The sequence below is a fragment of the Perissodus microlepis genome, chromosome 18 (assembly GCF_051167445.1).
Source record: "Perissodus microlepis isolate ML-2025 ecotype Zambia chromosome 18, ASM5116744v1, whole genome shotgun sequence".
NCBI lineage: Eukaryota > Metazoa > Chordata > Actinopteri > Cichliformes > Cichlidae > Perissodus > Perissodus microlepis.
In genome coordinates, this window is record NC_140478.1 from 32,524,700 (window position 1) to 32,547,697 (window position 22,998).

The 22,998-nt window shown below is 43.8% G+C and overlaps 2 protein-coding genes and 1 pseudogene across 2 annotated transcripts; all 3 read left to right on the plus strand.

The window, feature by feature from the left end:
- Window positions 1-2,864: 2,864 nt before the first annotated feature.
- On the plus strand, window positions 2,865-9,926 carry LOC146368617 (uncharacterized). The gene has a single exon (XM_084912214.1). The coding sequence runs from the start codon at window positions 2,865-2,867 to the stop codon at window positions 4,497-4,499; it is 1,635 nt and encodes a 544-aa protein (XP_084768340.1). The 3' UTR covers window positions 4,500-9,926.
- LOC146368618 (uncharacterized) lies at window positions 4,905-9,926 on the plus strand. The gene is made up of 2 exons (XM_084912199.1): window positions 4,905-7,335; window positions 8,765-9,926. Exon 1 carries the CDS (start codon window positions 4,905-4,907, stop codon window positions 6,912-6,914), a length of 2,010 nt encoding a protein of 669 aa, XP_084768325.1. The 3' UTR covers window positions 6,915-7,335; window positions 8,765-9,926.
- A 3,709-nt stretch (window positions 9,927-13,635) lies between these two features.
- Window positions 13,636-22,350, plus strand: LOC146368619 (uncharacterized; annotated as a pseudogene).
- The last annotated feature ends 648 nt before the right edge of the window (window positions 22,351-22,998 follow it).

Below are 22,998 nucleotides of genomic sequence, written 5' to 3' on the forward strand. Positions count from 1 at the left end.
CACGCCAGGCGAAGTAGAAGGTGAGTGCCACCTGTTGATTTTTATCCAAAGGCGCTAAATTGGAAGTTAAAACTAAATTTAATAATATTCACTCAGTATGGGCTTCTGGTGTCTGTCCATAGTGATCTTGGGGTAATTAGTGCTAAAAGCAGGGAATATTGGACTGACTAAATTTATTGCTGTTTATTTTGGGGGCGAATTTTGAGTTAAGAGGTTATGTGTTTAAGTCAATACGGTGTGTGTTTAAAGTGATGTGGGTTGACTGGGGAGGCCAGCCAGCCAACCAGTAGTTTAGGGTATTCGGTCTGATTGATCAGCAGAACGCGGTTCGGGCGTCGAAATAACCGCGGGCTAAGACCCCGCAGTGATGCTTATAATACACTTGAATAAATTGTCTTAGGACTGGGGCGCGGCCCCTAAGAGCGCAGTTGCTCAGCGTGTGGCGGCGACCCCTGATCGTGGACGCACGGTCAGGTTAAAAGCTCGGGTGGTACCCGGGGGATTTCGAGCCCCCCTTAAAAACTAAAGTGATCAAGGGGATCACTTTCCTTACTGCGCTGTTTGAGTGACAGGGTGCGACCCGGCTGTGACTATTTAACGTCAGGGACTTGTGAACTTTAAGTAAAGCCAAAAGCGTGAACTGTGATATTTCACGTGGCTGGTGGAGGTCCTTGTTGCCTGGCGGGAAGCAGTTATAAATTAAGTAGGGCTTAGGAATCTGACCGCTCTCGGCGGGGGCGTCCTCGAAGCGGGTTTAATTGATTAGCAAGGCGCGGCCCTGGGCTGAAAGATGCTTTTAAATTAGTCGAAAAACTTAGGAATATCGGTAGAGAAATAAAGAAGATAAGCTGTTCTGGCATATGGTGTTTTCATACGTTTATATGGGCCCGTGCGTGTGTGTAAATAATGTGTAAATAAAGTGTAAATTAGTGGTATAAACTGTCTGTTGAATTTCTCCTGTGTGGTTGCAGAGTGAAAAAAGGAAAACTCTTTCTTTTCTCTCTCTGAGAGGAGGAGAGGGGGCTCTGTGGGGAGCTCTGTGTGTGTAGCTGCTGGCTTTGTTCCATCTCCCTACTGCTCCATTTCTCTGCTTCTCAGTTTCCTTTTTGGGAAGGTGAAGGTGTGTTTCAGAAGTGTGGTGAAAGGATTTCAATATATTAAATAAACTAAACCTTGTAGTCTTGTGTTTGTGATTTCCTAGTGTATATAAAGTCTTTTAAAAATCGGGTGAGTCTCTCGCTATAAGGAGGGAAACGGCGTGCATAGTAGATTGATTGGATTATTCTCATGTGTGAAAACTTTGTAGTTGTTAGGGAAGTGAATGTGAGAGTGAGTTTTTGCTGGCTTTGGGTGCTTAAATTGGTTAGACGTTTGTGAAGTTTTGTCTTGAAAGGAGCATTAGAGAGTGTGTGTGTGTGTGTGTGTGTGTGTGTGTGTGTGTGTCTGTGGGCGGTCTCTCCCCGGCTAGAGCCTAGCGGAGGTTAAGCTTGACCAGCTTGTGGGATTCTGACTGCCGAAAGGGGAACTACAGTGAGGCAACCCCAAAGGGAGGAGCCGAAGAGCGGCCATTTTGGTAAAGGTAAGTGAGGTCGAAAAGCAAAATGGCTGAAGAGGAAAAGGTGACCCCTGATGGGGCAAAGAGATACAAGCCACTGAAGGAGCAAATACAGCAATTGAAGAAAGCAATTAAAATTACTGCTGAGGGGACTTCAAAGGAGATTGCCCGCCAGTGTCAAGATCTGGAAAGAGAAGTGAAGGAATTATGTGAAAATCAACAGAAGACGTTGGAGGATAGAATCCCTCTTCATTCCATCTTCCAAGTTGAAGGTGAGAAATGTGAGAAGAGGATCAAAGAGCTTGAAGAGGAACACTTGGGACGTTTTAAGGGGAGAAAAGTGAAGGTAGAAAAGAAACTGATGATGGAGAAACAGAGTAAGTACTGCAAGTATGTGATTGTCTGCCGAGGTGTCTCCCCCTCGATGAAAGACGAGGTCAAGGACCCCACGCCAGGGCTGGTAGAGGAAGCCCAGGCCGAGGGGAGGTTATATCCCAGCTTGAAGGAATTCCCCAGTGCACCACCCCCTCCTTACATCTGTCCAGTGCTGACCCTGGAGGGTGGCACTCTTTGGGGACAGGAAGGGGAACCCCAGGCCTGGTTTCGATGTGCGGTGTTAGCAGGTCTGCCAGAACGAGTGAGAGCAGATCTACAGAAGAATCCAGACTTTGCGGTGGCGGATTCAGCAAAATGGGAGAGGCATATCATACATCGACTTGAGCTGGAAAGAGACGAGGTGAACAAGAAAAAACAGGAGCTGGAGGAGGCGCAAGGGCAGTTAGTAAAATTGAAATTGGCTGAGGCGAGAGAAAAACTAAACGAAAAGAAAAAGGAAAACAAAGATGGAGCTAAGAAGATGCTGGTGGCGCAGCCACAGGGCAATCCGGAGCCTGATTGGCCAGATTTGGATCCGGTTCTGTACCCTGATGACCGATGGCCCGCCAATGGACCAAGGCAAGGAAGACCCGCGGGGAATTGGGGGGCTACTAGGTCGTTGAGGGGGCGTGGTGGATCTCAAAGAGGAGGCGGACCAAGGGGCCGTGGTCTGGGGGGACCTATGCTGGACCCGAATGTATGCAGAAGGTGTGGAGGACGAGGACATTGGGCTCGTGATTGTCCTACACCACGACAGCTAGAACTTGGTTATCCATCTCCACCCCAGGCACAGGGAGCTCTTCGAGGCAGAGTGGTCCAGACAAGGGGACATCAAGCTCCAAACCCAAGCATGGCGCCGGTGGCTCAGTATCCCCTGGCCTACTGGGGCGGAGAGGAGGAGCTGTACTGACGGGACCCACAGAGACAAGACGACATGGGAATGGCAGATCCGATGTTGTCAATGAGTGTGGAAGGGACTGAAATGACCTTCCTTGTGGACACTGGAGCTACTTACTCAACGCTGAGACAAAGACCAAGCAGTGTCACACTTTCCGAACACACGGTTAGTGTGGTGGGTTTCTCTGGGGTTCCAATGACTCTGCCAATAACCAATCCAGCCCGGACGGTGCTGGGAAATCAGACATTGAAGCACAGCTATGTGGTGTCTCCTCAGGTGCCAGTGAATTTGATGGGCAGGGACCTGCTCATTAAATTGGGAGCCACTGTCATGTGCTCAGCTGATGGATTAACAGTTACACTTCCAGGAGGAAAAGAGTTTCTGTGCCTGGGGACAATTTCAAAGAACCAGTATTTGCTGAAAGACTGTGAACAAACTACAGCTGACATTTACTGGGGTCGGTTGGTGGATGAAGGCATTTTGAGACTGTATCAGCTGTGGAAACCTTGGATTATGGCCTTGGCTGTCTATTCTTTTCCGCGAGATCCATACCATGTGACCCTCTATTATGATAAGAACGAGGATGAAATTTATAGGGACCAGTTCCAGACTGAACTTGAGGGTCAGACTTGGAACATACGCTCTCAGAACATCTATGTTGGTCCTGAAGGCGTCGCTGCAGGAGTAAATTTAACCGAAGAACAACGGCCTTGGTTCAAAATGGGACCTGATTCAGTGCCCCATATTACATTGGCGGTCCATGAGGGTCATCAGGCGAGGGAGCTGGGAACAATGGTCAAGAGAGCCCTCGATGAACCGGGCTGGCAAGCTACTCAGATTCCAGACGTTTGGTACTCGCCAAAATGCAAAATTTACCGTATCACTTGTCTATCAGAGGACACAGTGATATTGGAGCATGAACAAATCTCAAGAATCCATGGGAGAGAAAGAATAGACCATGCGGATGCAGTGGCCGCACTTGCGACTCTTCCTGACACCTTATGGTCAGCAGGGTCTACGGATGTGGGCCTGGCAACTTGCTCGCCTGTTTTGTTCCAGCTGAAGTCTGAAACGGCAATTTGGAAACCGCAGTATAGGCAAAAGAGAGCAGCTGAAGAGGGAATTGCAGAAACCATTGAAGGGCTATTGAAAGTAGGGGTGCTTGAGCCCTCACAATCTTACTGGAACACTCCTATTTTGCCAGTAGAAAAGCACGGGACAGGAAAGTACAGAATGGCACATGACTTAAGAGCCATTAATGCCATTTTACGTACTGACACGGTGCCTGTCCCAAATCCATACACAGCATTGACGGCATTAACACCAGAACAGAAGTGGTTTACATGTATTGATCTAGCGAATGCATTTTTCTGTCTCCCATTACATGAGTCTCTGAGGGACATTTTTTCATTCACATACAGGGGGCAACAGTACAGATACACACGGTTGCCACAAGGGTTTGCACTCTCCCCGGGCATTTTCAACCAAGTGTTGAAAGAAGCTCTATCGCCATGCCATCTACCAGAGGGGTGTTCACTGGTGCAATATGTTGATGATTTGCTCATTGCGGCTCCGTCTGCTTCGGCCTGTACGGCAGCTTCACTTACCATACTGAAGAGACTCGCTGAGTGCGGTTTCAAAGTGAGTAAAGAAAAGTTGCAGTTGGTCTGACCAGAAGTAACATTTCTGGGCCGTGTCATTGCTCACAAATTAGTGGGTTTGCTAAACACCCATCGCGATCAGATTTTGACACATCCAAAACCGCGTACGGTTAAGGAGTTGCTCTCATTCTTAGGTTTAACAGGATACAGCCGTCACTTCATTCCAAATTATGCAGGGAAAACAGCCCTTTTGAGGGATTTGGTGAAAACGGTGGGTGTCCGTAACCTGAAGGCTGAACTGCCATGGACATCGGCCACTGAGTCGGCGTTCATCGCATTGAAACAGGACTTGTCAAGATCGGCTGATCTTGCCATCCCTAATTATGATGAACCCTTCTATCTTGATGTTTCAGAAACACACGGGATAGTTAATGGGGTGTTGTTTCAGAAAAAAGGGGGAGGGAGAGATGTACTTATGTACGTCAGCGTCAGACTGGATCCATTAGAGACAAGGCACCCGGGATGCACACAGCATGCCATTGGGGTGTCAAAGATTATACAAAAGACAGCACATATAGTGAGGGACCATCCGTTGAAGGTGCTGACCACCCACAGTGTGGTGGCATATGTTAACTCACAAGCCTTCACCATGACACCATTGACACAACAGAGAGTGAGTAAAGTTTTAGACGCTCCCAATTTGACCTTCACGCATGAAGGAATCAACATGGCAGATTTAATGGGGTCAGGAGAGCCGCACGACTGTGCAAAGAGAGCTGAAGTCGACGAGAAGATAAGAGAAGACTTGAAAGCGGAACCTGTACTGGGAGCTGAAGATTGGTTCACGGATGGATGCTGCTACAGAGATGAGGAAGGATTGAAAGAAGGCTACGCGGTAGTTTGCAGAAAAGGGGCTGAATTTGAAGTGAAGGAGGCTGAAAGACTTGAAGGGCAGCAGTCAGCCCAAAGAGCAGAAGTAATTGCTCTAAGTCGAGCTCTGAGACTTGCAAAAGGAAAAAGAGTCAACATTTACACGGACTCAGCTTATGCCTTTGGAGCAGCTCACGTGGAGCTGGCCCAGTGGAGAAGAGCAGGATTCAGGACAGCAGATAATGCACCAATCTGCCACAAGAAGGAAATGGAGGAACTTGAGCAGGCCTTGGGAGATCCAGAGGAGGTGAGCATCATAAAATGCAAAGGTCACTCCTCAGGGACTGGCATGGTGGCCAGGGGAAATCAGGAAGCTGACCGAGCGGCCAAGGAGGCAGCAGGCTATAAAGCACTACGACAGATGGTGCAAATAACCGCGGAGGAAGAGGTAGGAGTCAACATGCTAGAGGAGGCCAGGAAGGCCCAAGAGGAGGCGGCCCCAGAAGAGAAGGGGGTCTGGAAGAGTCGAGGAGCCTGGGAAGAAGGAGGTCTCTGGCGAGGACCTGACGGACGACCAGTGTTGACGGCCAACCTGGCAAAACAGAAGATTGCCGAAGCGCATGGGCTTGGCCATGTAGGTGTGGCCCAGATGGGAAGACATCTGTGCCATTGGTGGCATCCCTTTTTGAAGGATATGATCAAGGAGAAAGCCAGGACGTGTCTGATCTGTGGGAGGCACAATCCAAAACCAGTAATTAAGCCAGAGGCAGGAAAATTTCCCATCCCAGAGAGACCAGGTGAAGAGCTTGTGATCGACTTCACTGACATGATTGATCCAGGGCCAGGAGGAGTTCGATATCTACTGGTAAGTGTAGATGCTCTGACGGGATGGCCCAAAGCGTGGCCAACAAAGAGGGAGGATGCAAAAAGTGTGATTAAGTGTTTAATCAATCATTACATCCCCCGGCATGGTTTTCCTAAGAGAATTAGGTCAGACAATGGGACTCATTTCAAAAACAAAGATTTGGCAGAGGTAGAACAGAAGCTGGGGTTGCAACACAGATTTGGCACTGTATATCATCCCCAGTCGCAGGGGAAAGTAGAAAGAATGAATCTAAACCTGAAAAATAAAATTGCTAAAATTTCTGCTCAGACGGGGCTAAATTGGGTGGCAGCCCTGCCAATTGCATTGATGATAATAAGATGTTGTGTTAATCAATCCACAGGTTTCACACCATATGAGCTGTTGACAGGACGACAGTTTCCAGGTCCTTGGACAACAGTCCCGGCGGAAGAAAGTATAAAAAGTAACAGAAACCATACTGAATGTTGGAAAGAATTAAAAGCTCTTGTGTCTAGTTTCACACAACAGGTTGGAGAGGGGGTGAATGCGGAGGACAGGTCCGTACCCGACGCCAAGGCGGTGTGGCTGAAGGTCATTAAGCGAAAGTGGAGGGGGCCATTCGAGGTGACGGCTCGCACTACCAGTGCGGTTCGGCTGAAGGGAAAGGGTGAGACCTGGTTCCATTGGTCTCAATGTGCCGTGGCCGATGAGAGCTTACTCGAGATAAGCTCCACCCCAAGTAACACAGGGGGGAACATAGAGGCAGAATAATCCTCTCCCCCTGTGCCGCGGTTCTCCCCAGCAGTCTACCTGGGGAGACGAAGAAAGAAGAGGAGCGTCACATGCCAAGCATTAATTCATTTCAGGCTCCTAATAGGCTAGGGCTCTAGTCTAAAGTATTTTATAGTTTAAAGGAGTCGTAATAGTTTTGTACGATAATCGCATACTTTTATACTCATAACGTTATACTCTTATTACGAAGTTTAAAGTAAAAGTAAAACGAGCCTGGGAACAGTGATCATGAAGTTGTGGGAAAATTGGAAAATAACGGGGATGTTGGGGATAATAAGTGTTATAATGTGTTTGTTTGTTTATTGGCAGACAGGTGAATTGCCCAGACGCAGAGGTCTATCCGCTCCAGAGTCCAAACCGATCAAGTCGTCAAGGAAATTCAAGCGCGAGGTTGGCTCAGGTGGGAACGATGGGTGTCTCACAGCCAGTGGGGGAGTTGAGTTTGGGTATGTTAATGGGTCCACGACAGCCTTCACATTCGATTTGTGTGAGGTAATTAGATGCCCAGGAGACGGTAGCAGCTGGAGAACATATGATGTGTGGATTTGTTATCACCCTATGGTATGTTACCCTAAGTCGGTGTGGGGACCATCAATGGAAGGAGACATTTACACTTATATAACAGATCAGTGGTGTTCTTGGCAGGATGTGGTTGCTTGGACAGGAGTAGGATGGTGGCCAACAGTGCCACAGGCCCTGCAAGGGATAGCCATTCAGAGAGATTATTCTGTTACACAGAACCCTGTCACTCTTTCCCTAGGACCATGGAGCGAACTCCCTGAAGCGGGGTATGACGGGGGTGCGTTTTATCTGGTCATAGGGGTAGATAAAGCAGGGACAGATCCAGCAGGGATAATTCGGGTGAACTTATTCAATCCAAGACCTAAACCGATAGGGAACGACACTGCAATGAATCTCATAGAGCAAATGGACCCCCTAGAGACAGTTACTTACAAGGATTCAGAAGAGACATGGCTTGTTGCCACAGATTACACTAGATTAAAACCCCAAGAGTTAATAGAGCGGGCCACAGGTTTTGGTGATAGGAATCTTTGGTTAGATTGGGTGGCTCAAAATGCTAAAGAGCAGGAAGTGGTTGATTGTGTTGCTTGTGCTACAGCTCGACCTCGTCTGTTCACTGAACCCGCTCCTCTGTATCCAGAGGATGAGTGGGGTTATAATTGTATGCTGAGATTAACTAGAGAGGCGGTGAACACAGGTAACTGCACCACTTTGTCAGGTTTATATCCGCCAATTGATAAACGTACACAACCAGGTTCATTCACACCTAAACGAGATAATTATACATGTTTTGAGTTCTCTACAGACAGCGTAAGATATACGTTAGGAAGGATTGATCCAAGCTGGTGTCAGAGGACGATCCCAGGTAGGACTACTAATAATGTAAGTGACCCAACCACAATCATAGGCACCTGGGCAAGGGGTGGGCTATATTATTATTGTGGGCAGTACACCCTTTTGGTGCAGGTTCCCCTGGGGAGTGTGGGAACATGTGCTCTGGTGCGCCTAGGTGCACCGTTGATGCTTATAGGAAGTAGAGTAGAAACAGTTTCACAGCAGGACACGGGTGTGTTGACAGCCAGACGTAGGAGAGATACAAGGGGTACGCACAAATATGACCCAAGATGGGACTCGCCAACCTGGATTGACTCAATAGGAGTTCCCAAGGGAGTTCCAGATGAGTATAAGTTAGTTAATCAGATAGCGGCCGGCTTTGAAAGTGTGTTTTTATGGATAACTCCAAATAAAAATGTTGATCGCATTAATTATGTGCATTATAATGTGCTGAGACTCTCTAATCTCACTAGGGACGCAGTGGAAGGCCTTGCGGAACAATTAGGTCCGACGTCTTTGATGGGAGTCCAAAATCGAATGGCTCTGGACATGTTGTTGGCTGAGAAGGGTGGAGTATGTGCAATGTTTGGTGACATGTGCTGCACCTTTATTCCCAACAATACTGCTCCGGACGGAACGATCACTCGGGCGCTGGAGAATCTGAAAACGTTATCTAGAACCATGCATGAGCAATCAGGTGTGAACACGGGGCTGGGAGACTGGATCATGTCTGTCTTTGGGCAATGGAAGGGTGTGTTTATGTCTGCCATGTTTTCTCTTATAGTTTTTCTAGGTATATTGATGATCGGATGTTGTCTCATTCCTCTGGTAAGGCGAGTGTTGGTAAAACTGGTAAGCAGGGCCCTAGACTCTGGTTCAGCTGGTTCAGCTGGTCCGGGGTATATGATGCCATTGCGAGAAGCCGCCTGGACGGAGGAGTGAAACAAAATTCGGGTAAAGGTTGGCCGATGGCCAAAGAGGAGGAGTGTGGACAAGAGATATTTTATTTTGTATTCTTATGGTGACAATTTATAATCAGAACTATCATTGATCAATCATTCATCATTGTCGAACCAGTTGACAGAATAATCTCTGAATTATATCTATGATAATCTGAGCAAAATATTAATGTATGCATATTATCATCACTTTAATTAGTCTATTGTTGTTCTCTATCATTTTTTCTATCTGCTTAAGCTGTTGCAAATGGTATCCATATCATTGTATTCACACCTCTCGAAGCTGTGGGTCCAGTAGGGCCTTCTACATTCACTTACACATATATTCAGGCCTACACCAACATGCACATAGAGAGTCATGGAAAGTACGCACGTTCACTCCCGCACGTATTAAGAACAGGGAGGTCGTCTCAGGACAATCTCTCGGTTGGACACACAGTCTCACAAAATTGCACAACATATCACACACTTGTTGGTCTCGAAAGTAGTATTGGATGCCTATATAAGGAGAACTTTGGAACTGTTATCATTTCCAGTAAGATCTAGCTGTGATGTCATCAGGGTAATATAAGGATGGGGAGCGGTCTGCTCGAGGAAGATTGTAAGATTGTTGTTGCAAGTTTCTTCCCACACTCTGCGCAAGTGTGTAAATAAAGATCACTATTTTTGGCACCTACCTGGATCCAGTCTGCTTACTTCTCTTACCCAAATCGAACAAGTTTCAACAGCAGTCAACCTCGAGAGCATGAAACTGCAGCAGAGCTCACAAAGCAGACACTCTCAACTGCACGATGGCTTCTTTGTGCATGTGTTTCGAGCAAACCCAAAAACAGTATATCAGCACAAACACCTCATAGCATCTGTCAGCACGGCGGTGGAGGGTCACTGAGTTGATACTGAACTCTTCCATATATCAAATTATTCTAGATTCAAATGTGAGGCCATCTAACTAAACTGAGTGATCAACAGGATTATGAGCCTAAGCACAGCAGCAGATCTCCAAAAGAACAGCTTAAAAAAAGTGCCAATGAGTTGCAGCGGCCCAAAGTCCAGACCTCATCCTGTTCACCTGGCCGAACGTTGTCAGACTGAAGAAGTCACACACAGTTCTTAGTACTCCGTTACTGTGTCTCTAGCAGGATGGTTTGTGGATCTCCAGCTGTCTCACGGGCACTTTCCTGCTCACTGTGTCAAACGTTCAGTTATTCCTCAGCCTTTTTAGTGTTAATGGTCCCTGCAATAAATGTGGTTTTCTTTGTTGATGTCAGTTTTAAAGGATTACACGCTGCTACTGTATATACATAACTCTATTTATACCAATTCCATGTGCAATAACTCAACTGTATATACATAACACTATTCATTACATATTACTTACGGCTTGTATATTGTACATTTTATATATATATATGTTTTTCCCTATGTTAATACTGTCCATATGTACATAGCGCTGCAGAACTGTACCCCCCCCCCCCCCCCCCCCCCCCCCCCAGCATGTTTACACTGAGTAGGAGATGCTCTGTATCTCATTGTACAACTGTATAGTGACAATAAAGGCATTCTATTCTATTCTATTCTATTCTATTCTATTCTATTCTGCACTTGTGGATGAACTGTGTTCATATTATTGATGTCTGTCTTTGGAAAAAGAGACTGAAATCTCAGTAAAATTACATGTTCACATAAATAACATAACATTAATGTAATATACTAGAACATTTAGCTCAAGGCCTCGGAGAACAAAAGAACAGCCTCAAAGAGGCACAATCATGACTGCAGGCTCGTAGTCTGGTTTTTCAGCGTGTACATTAGACACGTTTATTTCACAGGCCACACACTGCTCAGGGAAATGAGCCTGATGCTCTTCTGCTTTTTCACAAAAATCAGATGAATTAGCGGTTATCACTTCCTGTCAGTGATGTAGCCAAGATCGACAATCATCACTAATTACTACAGAAGCTTAGGAAACTAGGAGGCCTGCAACTCTTATTCCAATAAAGTTGGGTTGCTGCGTAAAAACTAAATAACAAGAGTGAAATGATTCCAAATCTCCTAAACCCGATTTTAGATTCACAAAAGCTGCTGGACTTTGTCCCAATCTGATATCAGCTGCTCAGCAGTCCTGGGTGTTCGTTCATGTATTTTTGTTTCATGATGCTCCAGATGTTTTCAGCTGGTGAAACGTCTGGATAGTTTAGCATCCACAGTCTTTTACCAAAAGCCATGCTGTAGTCATAGCTGCAGTTTAGCATCACCCCTGAAAAAGATCTGAGATGTCTGAGTTGGTGCATATGTTGCTCTAAAACCTGTAAATAAGTTTCAGTATTGATTGATTTCCAGATTCCACAGCCTCTGATGCACTCCATACTATCAGAGATTCAGGTGTTTGAGCTGATTGCTGATAACAAGCCAAATGGTCCCTCTCCTCTTTAGTCTAGAGGACCTGGCAGCCATGTTTTCCACTCAGTCCATTTTAAATGAGTTTTGCCCCAGAGAAGACAGCCGTGTTTCTGGATCATGCTCACATGTGGCTTCTTCTTTGCATGGAGCCTTAAATATGAATCTTTTGATGATACAGTTTCATGTTCAAAGTCACTTAAATGACTTCTCTTCTTTTTCAGCTCATAGAGGGGAAGAGTTTTTATCCACCTGCTGTCATGTAAGCAGAGCCTCAGAGAGCTGTGAGCATGACTGCAGGCTCGTACTGTGGGTTTCCTGCCTGCACACTGAACACGTATTTTCACAGGTCACACACGAATCTGAGAAACGAGCCTGAAGCTCTTCTGCTTTCTCTTCTTGCAGTGAAGGTTTTTTGTCCTCACAGTGAATATAAAAGAGAACGAAGAGCAGAGACCTCAGAGGATCACACATCTGTCTACTGTAAGTACACCGACGCTGCTTCACTTTATGTTTTTGTCTTGATTACTGTGGTGGAGAAAATTTAAATAACTTAAAGTAACAGGTGCAGTTACAGCAGGGACTGTTTCCTATTACTTAACAATTAAGAAAGTGCAACAAAATCTAAAAGTCACACTGAATCTAAATGTCATGTTTCAGAGTTTTAGATTCATCATTTTCTTTTTCTTACAATTGTCACAATCCTGGGTCTTTAGCCCAGTGTTTTGAGTTTTGGACTGTTGCTTCAGAACTCTAGTTATTATTATTTATATTTGTTATTTATATAATAGTTTGCAGTAACTTTGTTTTGGACTGATTGAACTAGCAGCAGTGAGAACATCTGACTCACATCTGACCAAGCAATGAGTTATTTGACACCCTAAAACAAACACTTTTTAAAATCTAGAAGCTGATTAATATTTCTAATTCAATTCATCCATCCATCCGCTACTGCTTATCCTTTTCAGGGTCGCGGGGGGCGCTGGAGCCTATCCCAGCTGTCATAGGACGAGAGGCGGGGTACACCCTGGACAGGTCGCCAGGCCAACACACAGAGACAGACAACCATTCTCACTCACATTCACTCGCACATTCACACCTATGGGCAATTTGGATTAACCAATTAACCTATCCCCACTAAGTGCATGTCTTTGGACAGTGGGAGGAAGCCGGAGTACCCGGAGAGAACCCACACAAACACGGGGAGAACATGCAAACTCCACACAGAAAGACCCCGGCCTGATGGTGGAATTGAACTCAGGACTGATACTTTCAGTACTGTTTCTACTCAATGTGAGCAGTCAAAGCAGTTTCTTTCTAATTCACACACACATTCATACAGTGCTTCTACTTAACTTTCACATACTCGCACAGATACCATCCATCCTTCTATTTTCTTTCACTTATCCAATTCAGGGTTGCTGGGGGGCTGGAGTCGACCCCAGCTGCCATCAAGCGAGAGATGGGCTACAACCTGGACACCAGCAAGCTCACATTTTTCGATGAGTCAGAAAATACACATTTCTCCCTAACACTAAAACTAAGAAAATCCTAAATGGTCAAAAGTGACGAGGCAAACTGAATTTCTGGTTTGGTCGTCCTCAAGGACAGACAACGAAAAACAAACAGCAGCAGATGTCATGGTCCTGGCTCTGGTGACTCAGTGTTGTTGATTATTAATATTCTTTGATTGGGTTTGTTTCTGGTTATATCTTTTGGTGTTTTCTAGTTCTTTGCTTTTGCCTCTAAGTCTTCCCTGTGTTACACGTCCCTTGTTTAGTTTCTTGTCTAGCGTCTCCTGTGTCTCCCCACTCAGTCATGTCCCCATGTCGCAGTTTGTTAATCTTGTCTCTGTGCTCCATCTTTGCTCTGTCTGCACTGTCAGCCAAGTCTCCTTGTTTGTTAATGTTTTCAGTTTTGCTTCCTTTCCGTCTCGTTAAGTCAGATTTGTCCCAGCTGTGTTTCCCATTCCCTCGTTACTCCCTGGTGTATTTAAGCCCGGTGTTTTCCTCTGTCCATTGTCACGTCGTACCCTCTCAGTGCTCCTGGTTCCTATTGTTGCTTCTCGTCAGTTCCTTGTTTCTAACTTATTTGTTTCTCGTTTTCTAGTTTCTAGTTATTATGTTTTGTTCCTTGTATTTAGTGTTTGAGTTCATACAGCACAATAAAAGCTGCCTCCTTTCGTTCATCCCTTCGTGTCCTGAGTCCTGCATTTGGGTCCTACATCCTGCCTGCCACAAAGTGTCACATGACAACAGGAAAGTGAGAACAGAGAACTGATAAGCTGTTTCTGATTACTTCCAGTTCACACTGAGCCATGGACTCTAAATCTGGTGGTAGAATGGAGATGGCAGCACTCGGCCGGCCTTTTGGCCTGGGGATGCTGTACGACTGCCGCAGCGATGAACTTGTCCCTGGTAAGATTTCATCTTTAAAGTTCTTTACATGTTCTTTACATCTTTACATGTCACAAGCAAAGTTTCATTGTTTTTTTGTTGTTGTTGTTGCTTTGTTTAATAGTAATCCGTTTAGGAAGCACGGTGGCACAGTGGTTAGCACTGTTACCTCACAGCAAGAAGGTCCTGAGTTTGAATCTATGAGGGCAGGTTAACTGATTATTCTAAGTTGCCCATAGGTGTGACTGGTTGTCTGTCTCTCTGTGTTAGTCCTGCCCAGACTGGCGACCTTTCCAGGGTGAACCCCGTCTCTTACCCTGGGATAGGCATTTATAGTTGCAAGAAAAAAGTGAATTCTTTTCACTTAACACTATTTCTGTATTGTTTCTACTTGAAATGTTGTCTAGTCTTTGTCTTAGTTCCAGTGATAGTTTATTCAGATTTCCTCTGTCTATAAACCAAACAGACGAGAAACAGAGAGCACGTTTCTGCCATATTGGCTGCTCTTCATTGGTTAAATTCCCCGCACATACAAGGGCTTGAACAATCAGGCCCTGTAGTATCTTAAAGACCACCTAGTGCCGTATCACCTGAATAGAGCACTTTACTCTCACACTACTCATGCTTCCAGGATATTTGAAAGTAGAACATGATCGTGGCCTCCAGCTCGCACTGGAGCAGTTCACAGCTGAGTGTGAAGCAGCGGGAATGAGAATTAAATCCAAGTCTGAGGCCTCAGCTGGAAAATAGTGGAGTGCCCACTCTGGGTTAGGGATGAGCTGCTTCCCCAAGTGGAGGAGTGTAAGTGTCTCCTGAACGAGGGAAGAAGGAGACTGACAGATGGACTGGGGCTGTAATGATACAGATACTGCACGGATCACCTCCTGTCACAGTGAAGACAGAGCTGAGCGTAACACAGAATTCTTTTCAGTTCTGTTTACCATTTTGTAACCACAGAAATACTCGTTGGAGATCCGGCTTTTGAACAGGGAACTCAAGGGGGAACAAAGGGGAGGTCAATCAGGAGAGTTTGGGGGAAAGGCTTCATCCACAGGAAGCTTTGCTCTGCTTCACTGGAACACCTGACTGAGTAGCTTTTAGTGAAATCCTTAGCAAACAGGTTTACCTCCATTTCCCTGTGAGCAAATTTAATATATTCAGTGATGATATAGATTACTGGCTGCCAGTTCACTTCAAATGTAATAACTCCATACTGCTTGCACACAATAAATGATCTCAGATTGTTTACACCATTTACAAAGACGAGGAAATCCCATGATTTTAGTTTAATCACATTGTTTCTCTAGGAGATCACACTGCATTTCATGAGTAATTACCACTAATTACAAAAAAATACATTAATTTAAATCCAACACGTGAGGCCTTCACATTAAATTTACTTTCTGAATGAATCGATGAGTTCAACTTGATTTTTGTGTCTTTTTTTCTTTTTTTTGCAGGAATCACGTTGTGGGATCGTGATGCCCTGATGGAAGACAGGGGAGACAGGCCTCAGATATACAGTGATTTTGAAATGGTTTCATCTGAATCAATTCAGGAGAAATCCTCAGCTCTAAACGTTAGTGCGTCACTAAAGGCAAGTTTCCTGGGTGGACTTATTGAGGTTAGTGGATCTGCCAAATATCTGAAAGATACTAAATCTTCCAGAAATCAGGCCAGAGTAACACTGAAGTACAAGGCAACCACAAAGATCCAGGAGCTGTCCATGAATCATCTTGGAAGAGGAAATGTGAAGCATCCTGATGTTTTTGATCAAGGCTTAGCAACACATGTAGGCACAGCTATTCTTTATGGAGCACAAGCTTTCTTTGTGTTTGACCGTGAAGTTTCTGAACACGAAGATCATCAAGAAATACAAGGCAGCTTGAAGATGATGATCAATAAGATTCCCTTAATTTCTATAGAAGGTGAAGGTTCTCTGTCACTGACTCAAGAGGACAAACAAAAAGCTGATAAATTATCTTGTAAATTTTATGGAGACTTTCCTCCCAAAAACTCCAACAAACTTTCAAGATGCCATACAGGCCTGCCAAGGTCTGTCAGGATTACTGGGACCCAATGGAGAAAATACTGTACCAGTGAAGGTCTGGCTGCTGCCACTGACATGTTTAGATTCTTCTGCTGCTAAACTCGTCCGTGAGATCAGTATAGGATTAGTTCAAGAAGCACAGAGAGTCCTGGAGGACTTCAGTGAGCTGGAAATGAGGTACAATGATGTACTGGGAACCAGAGATGGGCATCCGATTACTTTTTTCAGGTAACGAGTAAAGTAAGGGATTACTATTGCAAAAACGGTAATTAGATTACCGTTACTTTCCCGTAGGAACGCTGCGTTACTGCGTTACTGCGTTACTAAAACCGTGATTTTTTGCAAGAATGTCTCATGACAGTGACGTAAGCGAGTGCGACGTTTGTGACAACAGCTGTGTGCAGATCAACAATGGATAACATATAGAGTGCGGGAGAGAGTATGAGCGTGCAGCGTTTAAAGCGTGGAAGTACTGACCTTACTTTGAGTTTGATTCCATAAAAAGGGACAAAAACATTAGTGTCTGTTGTGCGTGGGAAGAAAACTTCTTTTTAAAGCGAAAAAACCCCCTAAACTTCCAAGCAAGCACCGAGTAGCTACGACGTAATGGGAAACTCACAGAGAAACTCGTGGATTCTTCCACTGACCGCTGCACACCTGCACCAGGGTAAACCTCCGCCTACCCTGCTCCTGCTTTACAGGTGAAAATAGAGCAACAGGACCGCTAGTCTGTGACTTTATTTTCTGCTGTGTTTTACTTGCATCTATTTGAAAGAGTGAGTGTAAACACACAAAAAAATATTTTATGTGCTGGAATGTGCAGAAAATAGGTTTAAATGTTAAACTAATTTATTCAAGTCAGAGAATGTTGCATATAATTAAATTTTTGCTTGATGCATAAAGTTAAAAGTTTAAAACTGATAAAACAAGTTTTAAAAAGAGACTTTTCCATTTGATTACATTTTGTGATGGATTATGCAGAAAAAGTAGAATTAGCCTGACAGATCTATCGCTTTATCACCTATTCAGGTTGTAAATCGTGTTTTTAAAAAGTAACTAAGTAACTAAGTAACTAAGTAATTAATTACTTTTGAAAATAAGTAATCAGTAAAGTAACGGGATTACTTTTTTGGGGAAGTAATCAGTAATTAGTTACTGATTACTTTTTTCAAGTAACTTGACCAACACTGCTGAGAACCAGCACTGCACAGCAGTTCCCACAGATTGGTAAGAAAATTAAAGCTTTCAAAGAAATGTGCTCTGAGCTCAAGCTGGATTTCCAAAAATCTTTGGCCAAGAAACTTCCATCAATCCGAGGAGGAGGAGAAGAGGAAGCTGAGCTTGCAGAGATCCTGAAGAAGAGACATTCTTCACCTTTCAGCAGCAAAAGCCTGAATGAGTGGATGGACTGTAAAGAGAGAGAAGTTGACACTTTAATGTCTTTTACCAGCAGGATGAAAAACACCAAAATCATCTCGTCTCAAAATGATCTGTACAAGGAAAGTCTGAGTGCAGAGCATGTTGTGTGTTTTGTTTTCACCTCTCTGGGAAAGGATGAACCGTACCTCTCAGCTTTATCAAGATACTTAAAAGGAAAAACCAACCCAGACCTTCAAGATCCTCACACTCATGATGTAGAGAAGGAACAATGGTACGCCTCAAAAGAAGTAACAGCTGAAATGAGGAGAAAAGCAAAACTCTTCAGTGATTTTGCAGAGGCCAACAAGGAGAACAAGAACATGAAGTTCCTGACAGTGGGGTTAACTAATGAGACACAGGAAGGTTCCAGCATCCACCTTTATGAAGGTGGATTTGCTGTCAGTGAGAACTTTGAGCCTCCTTCAAAGCCTGAAACTGTGACAGCAGCTGACATAAACCACAACAGTGTGACACTGAAGATTTCTCCACCCAGATTTGGAGCAGAGAACATCACCTCCTACTCTGTTGAGCACTGTGTCAGTGGAGAGGATGGATGGCAGCAGAAGACAGAAGCAAAGGCTGAAGAAGTCACAGTGAGAGATCTGAAGCCAAACACAGAGTATGTGTTCAGATGCAGAGCAGTGACCTCAGCGGGTGTCGGGCCGGATAATCAAGTTTCTATTAAAACCTTACCCTGCAGCCCTCCTGGAAAACCTCGACTTGAACCAAATTCAACTGAGATATCAGTGAGCTGGGAGAAACCTGCTGAGCTCGGAGAGGATGTGCAGATATTGAGCTACATGGTGGAGTATTCAAAAACAGATGATAACGAGGAAGCTCTGCAGTGGAACCAAACAGAGTCAGCAGGTGAAAAGGTGATCCTGTCAGGTCTCCAGACAGATGCAGAATATGCAGTCAGGGTCAGATGTGATTGTGGTTCAGCTGGAAGAAGCAAAGAAAGCATCACTGTTAAAGTCTGCACAACAACATTTAAACGCCTCGCAGAACTTCTCAGGATTAAAAGTAAAAAGATCAAATCTGATTCCCCCTCAGTTTACAAACTGCCTCTGACAGAAGAACACATGAACATATATGGATGCAGGAAGTTTAACTTTGGAGAAGAAAGCACGAGGCTGAATCGTAAAATAATGGTTTTTGGAGCGACTGGATCAGGAAAGTCCACTCTGATCGATGGGATGATCAACTACATTGTTGGTGTCGAGTGGGAGGACAGTTTCAGGTTTAAATTCATTAATGAGGATCAGTCAACATCACGAGCTCACAGTCAGACCTCTGAAGTCACTGTTTACAAAATCAACCACCAGGATGGATTTCAAATCCCGTTCTCTCTGACCATTATTGACACTCCAGGCTTTGGAGATACAAGAGACATAGAAAGAGACAGAGAGATCACAGAGCAGCTACGTAATCTCTTCTCTGCTCAGCACGGTGTCACTGACATTGATGCTGTGTGTTTTGTAGCTCAGGCTGCTTCAGCACAACTCACAGCAACACAGAAATATGTGTTTGATTCAGTGCTCTCAATCTTTGGCAAAGATGTGGCAGAAAACATCAGGATCCTGGTGACGTTTGCAGTCGGTCAGCGTCCTCCAGTTCTAGAGGCAGTGAGAGCTTCAGGTGTCCCATTACCTACAGCTGATGATGGGCTGCCTGTTCACTTCAAATTTAATAATTCAGCCTTGTTTGCACACAACAGATCATCTGAAGAAGTCAGTTGGAGGAAGGGTAATAACGGAGGCTTTGATCAGATGTTTTGGTTAATGGGGGCAGAAAGCATGAAGAGTTTTTTTGCTGCTCTGAATAAAATAGAAACTTAAAGCTTGTCACTGACAAAGGAAGTCCTCAGAGAAAGAAAGCAGCTCGAGATTTCAGTTGAGAATCTGCAGGTACAAGTGAAACTTGGGTTAGCCAAGTTTGAGGAGATAAAAGAGATAAGTGAGAAACCTAACAAATATGGAGCAGAGAGGAGGCGATACCTGGAAATGGAGAAGATGGTTGCTGAAAAACTGAAGGCTGAATATGAAACGTTACAGGTTGAAGTGATGAAACTGATAGAGAAATCTTCTAAGTGTCTGAACAGACTTAAAGAGACATCACTGAAGACAAACCCTCTGTATATTCCAGCGTACATCGACATGCTTATTGAAGGAGAGAAATATAATGGCAAACCAGGCTGGAAGAGACGAGTTGAGTCTCTGAAAGGAAAAGCAGAGATCATGGCTAGAATAGACAAAGGAGAGAAACTCCTTCACTGAACATTCATGTGATCACAAAGCAGAACGAGGAAAAGATCAAGATCAGTTTGAACTCAGTCGACAACAGTGTTGGGACTAACGCGTTATTAAGTAACGTGTTACAGTAACTACGTTATTATTGTGGTAACGAGCACGGTAACTAGTTATTATGCCAAAACCAGGAACGCGTTACTCGTTACTGGGATTTAGATAGGCTCGTTATTCGTTACTTCGTGTGGTGGCTATCGCGGAGCTTCCACAGATTCAATAACATTAGCAAGTGGTTGAGGCCAGCAGGTGGATGAAGGAAAAGGGAGGCAAGAGGAGAGACCCGAAGCGGCCGCTGGTCCGAGAGTGTCAGGTGAACTGAACTTCAGGTAAGAAGTTATAACCTGCAGTCCATCTGGGTCAGATATGAACCAAGTTTAGTTGGAGTTTATTTTCGTTATGCTGACTTTTTCATACTGCGTGCTAGCTAGCATGACGGAGTTTATATACAGCTGGGTGGTGCTATGATACTGATGTTGAACTTTATTTTGTTCATAGGTTAATTATTAGAGTTTCCAACCGTCCCGTAAAAAACGGAATCGTCTCGTATTCAGAGAAAATATTACGCGTTTCTTATTGAGGTGAAAAGGAACAGTTTGTCCCGGACTTCAGCTACAATGAAAAAGACACAAAGCTGGAGTTATTCTGTGTCTTTGCTGCACAGCTGCCTCTTCTTCTCTCATTCTCTCCCCCTCCCTCTCCTGTTTCTACTTCAATCATGAAACTGATCAATGATCAGCTGATCGGCTTTTCTCTCTTGTTTGTTTATCGCCCACTTTGCGCCAGAAAGAGGAAACCAGCGGATGTCGCGGTAAACAACAGCAGCACGTTTAAGCTTGATCAGCTGTTGTTAGAATTTATTTAATATTACTTTCTACTATCAGCTGATGTTTGCTGGAGCCACAGCTGTAAAGCTGCTGGTCATGATGTCGGTTTGGATATGTGGTGAGAGGGAAACATGCAGATGAAACCAGGAGATGTCCTTACTGAATCATCAGAGCTGTGATGGAGAAACAGGTTTACCTTTTAGGTGACATGAATGAGTTGAAGAGAAGTTATGAGCTGTTTCTGAGAGACAAATAACACCAGGATCCTTTTCTAAGTAGCTGACAGCTGGTAACTGTGCAGGGGCGGGTCTAGCAAAGTGTTGCCAGGGGTCCAGGTAGGGCATTAACAGGGAAAGGGGGGCACAAGGAAATACTTTCTTATTCTCATTTAAAATGTCTCGCTTTTAAAAAAATAATTATCTGAGTCTTACAACAAACAATTGATAGATTGATACATATATACCATCAGAACAGTGTACATCACTGTCACAACAGTGTTTATTTTCATTCAAAGGCTTTATGATTTTTCCTATAATGGTCTAGTCAAAATGCCCGGGACGATTTTTTTGTCCCAGTCCAGCTCTGTATGCGGCTCATCTTCAGTCTGGTGTTTCCTACATCTTCCTATTCAGAAGGCAGAATTTCCGAGTTCTGAGTACAATCGAAAGCACCACGACTGCAGTTTTTGTGTTGGATGTAAAAAGCAGGCTAGGATAGAATCAGGTGTGGGATTTCTCTCGTGGAAATGTGCACATTATTTTTTCCTTTCTATTGGTAGGTGGCACAGTGCACTTGTGGCAAGTAAGCAAGCTAGAAGACTGGCAATCTTGCTGGGTATCCAGTTACGGAAGCAACACATTAACAAGAGAATTCTGAGTAAAACCAAAGTTACTTTTCCTAGTAACTAGTTACTCTGAAAGTAACGAGTAACTTGAAGTAACTGAGTTACTTTTGATAGAAGTAACTAGTAATGTAACTAAGTTACTAATTTAAAGTAACTTACCCAACACTGGTCGACAAAGACAAATAACACATAAAAAATCTCATATTTACTGTGTTCTGCCTGATAGATCTCATTTTAAACTGATTTATCTTTAACATAGAAGTGTTAAATATATTTTGTTGGACTTTATAATGTTCAACTTTTTACTTTTTGTTTTCAGCATATTTTAAATTCTTTAAGTTTGATCTAATATTGCGTTTATTTTCTCAGTGACTCCTGATGTTGATGTTTATGGAGTTTTTAATGTGTTGATTTTTATGCTTTTATTTAAAAAGTGTAATTTTACTTTTTGTTTACTTTCCTGTAATTTTTCTGGATTTTTCTGTAATTTAGTTGCTTCATAAAACACAGTAAATGTTTATCAGCTATCAAACGTAGTTTTACTAACTCACAGGTGTCATTTACACATTCACAGCTTCATTTTCATTTACTTCCTGTCCACTCGTTTTTAAATTTACGCTCAGTAACTTAACACAGTGCTTGTGGTTTGGCCAGCAGCCCAGCAGAGGGCGCTCCCTTCCAGCAGAGTCCTCAGTAATGTCTGACAGTGAGGCAGCATGAAGAACTTCAGCCGTCTGAAACCAGCTCGAATGTTTCCAGTAAAGCTGTGCTCCTTTAGTCTCTGTGCATTTACTACATTACACATTATTTTATTAGAATCATTGAATCTGGCAGTTCTGAGCTCTGTATTCTAGTGATGGGATTTCCGGCTCTTTTTAGAGAACCAGCTCTTTTGGCTCCGACAAGGCTCTGCAGGTTGTTTTGTTGCTTTAATTAATTTATTATTAACAATAATATAAAATTATGCACAAAAGGAATTACTAATGTAAAAAAAGTGGTTTTATTTATATATGTTTATATATAAATATTTGCGGTGGCCCCCAGAGACAGAACACGTACAAACTCCAAAACACATTTCTAGCGTTAACTGAACTTCCAAAACAGAGCTACCTAGATCACTTAAATTACACAATTGAAAGCATGAAAGCATATGTGTATTGTTTGTGTATTTATACACAAGCATTCATATATATTCAAATAATAATAAAAAAAAAAAATGTTCATTTACCTGTTACTACCACACACCAAATCCGGTCGTTGGTACTTCCTGGCTTGTGTAGCCACGAGGTAACAAAAGCTCAACACTGCGCCCAGCATCCTGGAGCACTTCTGTTGTGTTTTTTACGTGTTTTGGAGTTTGTACGTGTTTTGTCTGTAGGGGCCACCGTAACTATACTTTTTTTTATTCACGCCACATAAGGTGTAATAAATAAATCATATAATACAAAAACCAAATATTCACATTTCAACTTTTAACTATTTAAATTTTCAGCTTTTTCCCTTTAAACAAAT

Bases quoted from the DNA above. Each gene is read 5' to 3' on its own strand.
- LOC146368617 (XM_084912214.1), top strand. From the start codon at position 2,865: ATGGGAATGGCAGATCCGATGTTGTCAATGAGTGTGGAAGGGACTGAA.
- LOC146368618 (XM_084912199.1), top strand. From the start codon at position 4,905: ATGTACGTCAGCGTCAGACTGGATCCATTAGAGACAAGGCACCCGGGA.